Source organism: Macaca mulatta, chromosome 2 (assembly GCF_049350105.2).
Source record: "Macaca mulatta isolate MMU2019108-1 chromosome 2, T2T-MMU8v2.0, whole genome shotgun sequence".
NCBI lineage: Eukaryota > Metazoa > Chordata > Mammalia > Primates > Cercopithecidae > Macaca > Macaca mulatta.
The window spans coordinates 6,594,137-6,604,479 of NC_133407.1; the positions used below are offsets into that span (position 1 = coordinate 6,594,137).

At 33.7% G+C, this 10,343-nt stretch overlaps 1 protein-coding gene across 4 annotated transcripts in view; it reads left to right on the top strand.

The window, feature by feature from the left end:
- FGF12 (fibroblast growth factor 12) overlaps window positions 1-8,352 on the top strand; it is a 587,755-nt gene extending 579,403 nt beyond the window's left edge. For 3 of the 4 annotated variants that reach the window (XM_015132497.3, XM_077990640.1, XM_077990639.1), the window contains one exon: window positions 3,614-8,352. In XM_015132497.3, coding sequence (XP_014987983.2) covers window positions 3,614-3,732 — 119 coding nt within the window. In that variant the 3' untranslated portion in view covers window positions 3,733-8,352. 4 annotated transcript variants of the gene reach the window in all.
- Window positions 8,353-10,343: the final 1,991 nt, after the last annotated feature.

Sequence of the window (10,343 nt, forward strand, 5' to 3'; positions counted from 1 at the left end):
TGAAACTCTACACATTCATCCTGGCCCTGCCACTACCCACTATCCGACTTTATGGAAGTGGCTTAATTTCTTTTATATTTAAAAAATGAGGGTGATAATTTCTCACCTACTATATTCACTGGTTTGTTATAATCGTAAAATTTAGTTAATCAATTTAAAATTGCTTGGAATACTCTGAAATGATAGATTTATTCAAGGACTTATCATTGAGGCTGCTATATACATCACAGTGATTTTCGTTTACATTTGCACATGTAATCCACTTCAAAGAACACTTACGCCTTGTTTTCTTCCTCAATTTTGTTTCATTATTTACCATGTACATTCAGAATAGCAGTCATTAAGTGTAATGCAACTATGGATGGTAGTAAGTCAGTTATATTACTGAAGGGAGGTACTTTATTCTTTCTTGCCTTTCTAATTGGATTATGGTCTTTTAATTACATTGTAATTCAGAAATTTGATTGAGACTTATTCCCCTTTATTTGTCAGCTTCTTAAATCAGATGTATTACTGAATCCTAGGTCCTGTAAATAACAATGAAAATTAATGCTCAAGAAATTACATTTCATCTATTGCTTTGACCAAGGTTTTGCTCCCTGTACTTGTATTTGCATGCAATTTCTAGAATAACTTTAGTTTGCATTCTCTGAACATCTTTTTATTTTGGCTAACAGAAGTGTAGAAATTTAAATACCTATTTGATTTATTGAGGAGGAGGGCAGTTTTCATCAGTGAACTGGAAAACCTACCTTTTACTTGTCGTTTTCTAACTGGGACATGAACTAGGTTTTCAAAACCCTTAATTTTATTACTCCATTTAGTGCAAAGATTGGGAAATGAGAAATTGAGTTGTATGAGAAAAAGAGCAAATTGTACCTCCTGCGGTGGCACTGGTGAGTTTGGGTCTTTTTGAAACACTGTCTATTTTCAGATGTCAGTTTGCAATACCTCTCAATAGAAGGATGGCCAGCAGGGTTAAAGTACTGGAGAAGTTATCTGCAGCAGTCATTATAATAGTAACATTGTGTGCTGACACAAATGAAGCATTTTATGTGCAAGTGAGAAAGAAAAAAAAAAGATACAAGTGAATGTTTTGGGTAGAATCTGTGGCATAAGAAAACTAAAAAGGAAATTGCAACTCTAAGAAACTCAGCTTAAAAAATGATAAAAATGGCCGGGCGTGGTGGCTCAAGCCTGTAATCCCAGCACTTTGGGAGGCCGAGACGGGCGGATCACGAGGTCAGGAGATCGAGACCATCCTGGTTAACACGGTGAAACCCCGTCTCTACTAAAAATACAAAAAACTAGTCGGGCGAGGTGGCGGCATCTGTAGTCCCAGCTACTCGGGAGGCTGAGGCAGGAGAATGGTGTGAACCCGGGAGGCGGAGCTTGCAGTGAGCTGAGATCCAGCCACTGCACTCCAGCCTGGGTGACAGAGCGAGACTCCGTCTCAAAAAAAAAAAAAAGATAAAAATACACACTTTAATGAAAATTAAAAAATTTATTCTTCAAGTATCCCCAAATGAAGCTTAAGAATTTGCAGGTCAAAATATATTATTTTTTAGAAAGGAGATTTTTGTAAATTCTTTGAGATTCTGATTTAGCAATCTGTAGTGCGGCCTGCAGATGTTTGAGGTTTCAGAGCTGATTAGGTGACAGAGTTGGGAAGACCTATTTTATGGTATCATATGAATAGCGTTCCAGCTGAATCACTTCGTTGCTTCTTGATGTTCCCTGTGCATTGAGCAGTTATATGTAAATGGTTGTATTTTGCACAAATAAAAAACTATGCCTTAATTTTGGAGTTTTTAATTATTTTTATAATAGAAAGAGAGGTAAGAGCCATTGGACTTAGGGAACTTCAAGATTCTGGCAAGATTTTCCATAAGGATCTTCTATTTATTGAAACAAAACAAGAAAAAGAAAGACAAACTTGAATGACTTACTTGTATCATTTGAAAATTATATATCTACTCTCTGAGCTGGTTTCCTATGTATACTCTGTTACTTCAGCCAAAGGCATTTAGTCCTTTGGGGATGCTGGAAGAGCCATCAGTGCAGTAATTGAAATACTTTAAATTCTCATTAAAATATATGTGGCTAATTTGCGTAACAGCCTTAGCACACATATTTTATACATATATTTTCTGCTACTCATAGTGTAGTCTGGGTTTTATCAGCATCAACATCACCTGCGATCTTATTGAAAATGGAGACTCAAGCTCACTACAATCCTTCTGATTCATAATCTGCGTTTTAACAATATTCCTAGGTGATTCGCATGTACAGTAACATTTAAGAAGTTCTATAATTGAATACGTTGGAAGAAATCTGTCTCCTCACCAGTCTCAGGAGACTCTCACTTGTACTCTAAATTCTGTTTTAGTCTAGTTTTGGATTTAGAATACTTTCAGCCAAAACAATTTATTTCTATATTCTCTGAAGATCAGTTATTCAAAATGCTCACAAAGAAATCAGCTCCTTACATTTCATAAACATTTTTTGGTACTTGCTCTATGCAAGGCATTTAATCTTCACAAACATGCTATTTTTCATTTATGAAAATGTGTCCAACTTAACAAGCCTAGTAGATGGCTGAGTCTGGGTGTGGATCCAGGTCGCGCGGTTCCCAAATCGGTAACCACTGAAAGTTCAAGGGAGGAGGCTCTTTGATGTTGGAAGTAACATTCAAATTATTAAACCTTTGTAATGATGATTCAATAGGTGGAGATACCTGTTTGTTCCTAAGCCGAGGATAAAAGTAACTCCTGATATTTTCATAAGACATATCATATACTCTTATCTAGTCACATTTGTCTATTTCACAACACTATAATAAAGCTGAATTAATGTGTTTTGTAGGTATAACTATAATTTGAAAGCATTGTTCTTCCTAAACAATTATCTAGGAATAGCCGTGATGGCTCACAGATGACTGAACTTTACAGCCAGACAAAACAATAGAGGAGAAAAGAACTGTTTATGTAGATGTGAACGGAAGTCTCATGCTTGCATAATCACATTCCCTATTGATGAATGACTAAAAAGTCACGGACTGTGTTTCTTACTTTGGGTAAATCTAGGGCAGTCGGGGAAATTGCTTCTTCTTTTTTACTTTTCTTTGTCCTCCCTTATTTTTTTACATAGGATGCCCTGGAAATGACAATACATATTTCGGTTTGATACGGCATCATATTTCCTATGGTAGGGTAAAGATTAGGAACACGTAAATAAATACTTTTTTACCGACCCAAATTAGACTACAGATTAAGGACCAAAAAGTGGAATATTTCCCATGTCTCCTCTGACTCTGGATGAAAATCCTGTTTTCTAGGTTAGGAAACTGTAAAGATTCAAGCCTTGTCTATGAGAGAACAGAAACAACTTAAATGTCTATAGTTCAAGAAAAGTTTAAAAGGTTATGACTAAAAGAACAGGAAGAAAATTATGTGTATCCACTGAATATGTTATCAAGTTAAAACTGTTTTTTATAATGGGAAGAAGAGCTTGTGATGAGAGTGAAGAATATTGTAAAACCAAATTTGAAAAGCTTATTGAAGCAAATGTATGTCCACTATCGTAAGTAATTTTTTGTTATTTTGCCTTTCAGTGTGTATGTACAGAGAACCATCACTACATGAAATTGGAGAAAAACAAGGGCGTTCAAGGAAAAGTTCTGGAACACCAACCATGAATGGAGGCAAAGTTGTGAATCAAGATTCAACATAGCTGAGAACTCTCCCCTGCTTCCCTCTCTCATCCCTTCCCCTTCTCTTCCCTCCCATTTACCCATTTCCTTCCAGTAAATCCACCCAAGGAGAGGAAAATAAAATGACAACGCAAGACCTAGTGGCTAAGATTCTGCACTCAAAATCTTCCTTTGTGTAGGACAAGAAAATTGAACCAAAGCTTGCTTGTTGCAACGTGGTAGAAAATTCACATGCACAAAGTTTAACACACTTAAAAGCAAAGGAAAAAATAAAATCAGAACTCCACAAACATTAAATTAAACTGTATTGTTATGCGTAGGAGGCTAATTGTAATGAAGACATTAATAAAGATGAAATAAAGTTATTACTTTAAAGGAAAGGGTTTTGGAGAACTGAACTCACAAACTGATGTTATATACTAAATAGCTTAAACTCATGATAATGCTGCGATGTGTGGTTTTGCTTGATTTTGTATTTTATTTGGGCATCTGGAATTGACATACCATTACATTCTGTTTGCAGGATTTTTTTGTAACCATGGAATTGAACATTTCCAAATTATAAACTATTCTAATACCTATAACATAAATAGCCAGGAACCATTTATCATCAAGAAAAGAGTAAGAAATTATTTTTGAGATGTAATTTAAGATTGTCTTATGTAAAAGGAAAGTCTTGTATTGAATCGAATAGCCTTAATGAATTTAATTATTTCGTAAAAATAATTTCAAATTATCCTAGAGTATAATATTTTTATCAAAGATATTATTTCAGAAGTTTTTTGTTTTTTGGGGTTTTTTTTCAGTAATTTAGGAAAAAAAGTTACTGTTCTAATGCTGAAGTGACTTTTGGGAATTCTTTGCCAGTGCCATGTCTAGGTGGTAAGATATAAGTTACTTGCTGTTGGCATTTGGTCTGACTTTTTTGCTTTGTGGACACCTTTGAGTATAAGTGCATGTTTTAGAAAGCTTTGTATCCTGTCTTGCAACAGGAAAGAAAGAAGAGGGGTTTTACATAAGGAAATAAGTCCTAGGAAATTAGTCAATGCAAATTGCTTTTGCCTTTGTACCTTACCACAGTCTTATATTGTTTTTTAAACTCTGCCATGAAATTTGGAGACATGACTGTGAAATTCCTAACTTACTATCTTATGAAGCCAGTAGCTAATTTGTTGCTATACACACACATACACACGCACACGCACACATATATCCTCATTTACAAGTCCAGTTTGCAATTCGTTTGTTTCCTAGAACACAGAAAGGTACCAGTAATACACTAAATTTTCAAGGGGTGTAGAGAAATAATATGGAATTAGCAGCTATGACTCCAACAGACAGGATTGTGTGAGCAGCTTAAAGTAGCAAAAAAGAACTCAGTGTAAGAGAAGGCACATACATAGTTAAGAATACTAAAGTATTTTTAAAAATCAAGGAAGCAATAAATGTTCTATAATTTGCATTGGAATAAATAGATCTATTTAGTCCTACAAATCAGGAGTGGTGTAGAGACATCCAAATTTAAAGAAAAAAACCACACAAAACAGAATGTTAAAAAATGTATGCAGATTTATGGATATTACCAATGAGAAGACATAGCATGTAACTTCTCCTATATCTCTACTGTCCGGCATGTATTGTTCCAAATACGACTCCCTACATATATACACTTTGCAGAAGCTCTAGGCCCTCACCTCAAACCTTGCCATTGGTTGCCGTATTTCAAGGTCAACATAGTTTCCCTCACTTTACACAATCATTATTCTTCAATAGTGGATCATATCCTTCACCAAGTATCCTATTTATGTTATCTAGAGGTTAGCAGAAAATGAAATGAAGGAATTTACCTAAGCAGTTGGGAAGAACAAATGTTATGCATCTAGGCAAAGATTTTGAAGATACATTTGTAAGGGATATTTGTTTAACCAAAATATTTGGAAAGTAACAAAGAAAGACATTTAAATTTTCTAAAAATAGACTTGCTCTTCGAGGAAAAGAATACCCTTGGGGGAAAAAATATAACTCTAGCTGTATTTCTTCTTGTCACTCTTGATTCAACTTGATTATAAATACACCTGTCACTACCAGAACCAAAAAAAAAGAAAAAAGAAAAAATCCCAAGCACAAAGTTTATTTTATTTGAAAAAAATTAAAAAGAAACCTCAACACTATGGGACACTGGCTCTCTTAGCATGAAATGACTTGAGCTTTTGTGGTGATACACACAGATACACATTCATCAGTGAAACCATTGATGGTTTCACAAATAATACAATTGATGAAATTCATAAAAATTCAATCACAATGGTGATTTCATGACAAAATATATTTAATTAAGTTGGTTATGAAAAAAATAGAGATATGAATCACTAACAAAATTCCTCCCTCTATTTTCAGTGGCTATTCATCATTTATCATCTAGACTCACATTTATCTCCTTCCTGATAGCAGTTAAGAAAGAATTCTAACCACCCAATTTGTATATTGTTTTTTTCTGTATTATGTTAAGCAAATGTTCACTGCAGTAAAATGTTTTGGAAATTAGCTTTGTCTTATTTCCAGTTTAGTTCAGAGAATTAATTGGAAACCTTGTTTCTTTTATGCATAAACCTGACAAAAAAATGTAGCTTAGAGCAAAGGGTGAATGTTAGCTTAACTGCTGCTTATGTCTTAAGTACATAAAACCTTTAATAGAATAAGCCAGTAGTCACTGAGTTTTTAAAAATATTACCATGTATAAACATATAATATCCAACTTCATCCAAAAATATGATTGAGTTTAAGTACTTTGTTTTTCAGGCATATTTCAAGTATAATACTTCTTTGATTTTCATTGTTCTGATTTCTGGGTCTTCAATTCATTCATCACCTATTCCTTTTTAAGTAAAATAAGTTTTATTTTTTGAGTTGCATTGGGATTTTTCCCAGGAAAAATATGACTTTTAGTAATGCTTTGCAATTGGCTGTGCAGATATAAATTAAGATATGTTTATCCTGAGTTCTTATTGGAATACGTTTCAAAATCAACGAGCTTAAGAATGAAAACAAAACTTTTGAGCGTCTCACAAAATAGCTTTCTGGTCAATATACCTTACTTGATTTGTAAGCTCGGAGAATAAAGTATAGAAACAAATGGAGCTGAAGTTCCATTTGCTAATTCAGAGACTTTTGTGCTTCTGCAAATTGGAGGGCAGCAAGCCATCCTATTCTCATAATAATAGTTTTGGCTTTGAAATTTACATACAAATTTAATAGCATATTTTTAGCCATTATGGATTGGTGCAATAAAGAGATATCAATGTAATGCAATGTGATGCTTTATGGGCCTCATTCTAATTCAGAAAGCTGGTTTAAAAGAACTAAGACTCTTCTGTTTAATAAAATAACAACAATCTAATATCTAGATTGGTGGTCCTGCAGTGTCACCAGTGGGAGATGAGAGTATTAAGACAAGAGCAAGGACAAGGAAAGACTTAAAGGTTGCATACTGAAAAGTTTGGAATTCCTAATTTGGGAGCATTGATTTCTTGGTGAAGAAGTAAGTATGACTACATTGCCAGTAATTTTTTTAAAACATAGACCCAGAAATAGCAAATCTATTTCACCCTCATACCTTAGTCTACAAGGCCTTGCTCTTGAGAAGGTTTTCCATGATATTGCTTAATTTCATCTGCACAAGATGAGACGCAAACATAAAAATTCCCTGCTCATTTTAATACCATGAAAGGCTGAGGTTATTTCTCTGTCATAAAATTGTAAATAGCATTTTTTAAGTCAAAATTACATTTAAAACAGTGGATTGTTCTACAAATATATATGTGTATATATACATATGCTTCTGAAATAAGGATATATTATATAGAGTTTTTATTTGATTTGTGGTCTCTAGTCATACATAGTCAAAAATAAAGAGATTTGAATGCAAAACTTTATACATTAATGTATATTTCTAATGATAGTACAAATTGCCACTTTATAATAAAAAAGAAACAGGTGGGAATAATAATCAAAGCACACGTTCCTTCGGTACTTTAGTGATTTTTAATCCCCCTTGTGATGCGCAGGAAATTATTTTTTAGTTACAAAAAGTTATCTTAAAAAGCTATACTTCCCAATACAGATTTCATGATAAGTCCTATCAAATTGAGAATCTGTGGTGAAAGCTTAGGAAAAGGATGCTAGATGCTGATCTTTATTTTTCAGGATTTTTCCTGGAGCCCAAGTTAAAAATTCAATATTTAAATCTAAGTTAAGTGAAAATTAATAATGTTCGGAAATGATGTATTGAGCTTTAGTAACAGATGGAAGCAAAAATAAGAATATTTAACGTTATGATAATAGCCTTAAAATAATGTAATAAAAATTGCATCATTAAATGTTCTATTAGTTGGAAAGAATGAGCTGATGTTTCTTTGTCTTTGCTCCAAGTACAATTTGAAGACAATGCCATTCATTTTACTCAAAATTGTTCAAAAAGTCCAGAACATACTCCCATGGCTAGAATTGGTATTAGCTCCAATACAAGGTTAAATGTTACAATCTTAAAAAATTATTGACACTGAAATGTTTAGTAAACATGTTGTATGAGAAACTAAACAAATTAATGTTTCATTTTTCCATTAAAGCACAGATTATTCAAATCATTGTTTTCTGAGCTCAGATTTGTAAAATGTTTATACATCACTACCCTCCTGGAATTAAAAACAATTAAATCCTGAGATGCTCATGCACATAGACAAAATATTGGCACTTTTTTTTTAAACATTAAACTTCTTTGAGAAGTCTACCAATTTTTTTTAGTGTGTTTATCCTATATTGCTGAAAAAGTGCTGTTTCTTCTTAAGAAAAAGATCACAAATTGATTTACTGATGGGAAAGATGTCCAATTTTGTTGAAGAGTCGAAAGAAAAGTAAATGTTTCTTTGGAATTATTTAGCTACTTGTCTCAACCTGACATCTTGCTTTCAAGGATTAAGAACTAAAGTACGTTCATTTATTCTTTTGTTCATAACATACCAACTAGAGGCTCAGTTGAGTTTAGGCATCATAAACTAAACTGCAATCTCAAAAACAACAACAATAACAAAGGCAGACACATAAATAAACAAATAATGTAATACCTGAAAGTATGTGCTATGATAGATGCCAAAAAGATTTTCTATGCCACTGAGGAGCCAACAAAGGCATCATCAGGGATTGAAAAAGAACAGATATTTGCTGAGTGATAAAAGGGAGACGACAAAGCCCTCTCAAGAAGAGAAAATCATTTGAAGGAAAGATATAGATACTTGCAAAGCAGGGCTTAGTTGAGAAGAATGTTCAGAAAAGGAGGTGGAAGAAAAACTGAGTTGAGATCAATAAAAATGAAAAGTTACTCAAAGGTTTTCAGTACAGCCTTTGTATTTGAACATCTGTATCTGCTAGGATGCTTCTGCTTGCTCAGAAAGAATCCCCAAACCAAACTGGCACTTCATCTCGAATATCTAGGTACACAGCATCACCATCAAGGCTTAATTTGTCTGTAGTTCTCTCAGCTCTGTCCACCTCCATGTATAACTTCCCTCTTGGAGGCAGAAGTTCCTTTAGAAGTTTCAGAACCTGCATGTGTATATAATCTATTCTCTATTCGAATCCCCCAGACAACATCTTACATTTCATTAGCCTGATTTAGATCATGTGTCCACACTTTAGTGACTGACCATGGCCAGAAATTTGAGATATGTTGACTAGTTTAAGTCAACCAAGACGTGGAGGTTGGATTGTCCCCAAAGATCCAAGTCTGTATGGTTGAGGGGTAAATATTTGAATGAAATTCAGAGCCCTTTTATTAAGAGGAAATGGAAATGAAGAGCAAAAAGTGGCAAATCTCTACTACTAATGAATAGATGTATTTTCTATCACAAGTCATTGGATATTCTAAAAATCAGCAGAGAAATGCAAATATTGGTTAATTAAAGCTACTGCCATAAACCATAAGAACAAACAAAAGCATTGACAATTCAATTTCCTAAGCATTATTAAGTGACTGCTATGAAGAAGGCACTGTGCAGGTCACTGATGAAGAGAAAAACAGCTGCAATTTTAAAGAAAAGTGGTACATTTGACAATAACTCAGTATATCTGATATGTTCAGTGCTTTTAGATGACTCTCATGGAGGGGGTTAGAAAATGCAGTTTGCTTATTCTAGATCAGAAGTTCATATCATATCTACTTTTATTCATACCCATAGAAGCACTGCTAGGATTAGGCCATTAGAAAATGCTGCACTTCAAAATCACCTGCAACAACCGTGCTTGTCTTTCTTGATTCTCCTCTACAGAACATAGCACATGTTTTGAACACTTTGGATGGCACGAAGTGTATTAACAATCCAAACCACCGTATTCCATTTGTGGAAAGTATTGGTTTTATATTTATATTGGCATCAAAACCTTGGGTTACCACCTTTCAAAAAAAAGTCTTGATTTTCCACTGACTTTCAGGTTTGTTTTTTCGAGAGGATCGAATACATTTTATTTAAAAGTAATGTGCATCTTCTGAGCTCATATTTTCACAATTGTTTTTCTTACGAGTATAAAATAATATTGCTGTTGTCATATTATTTTTCTAATTCTTTTTGACAACCTTATC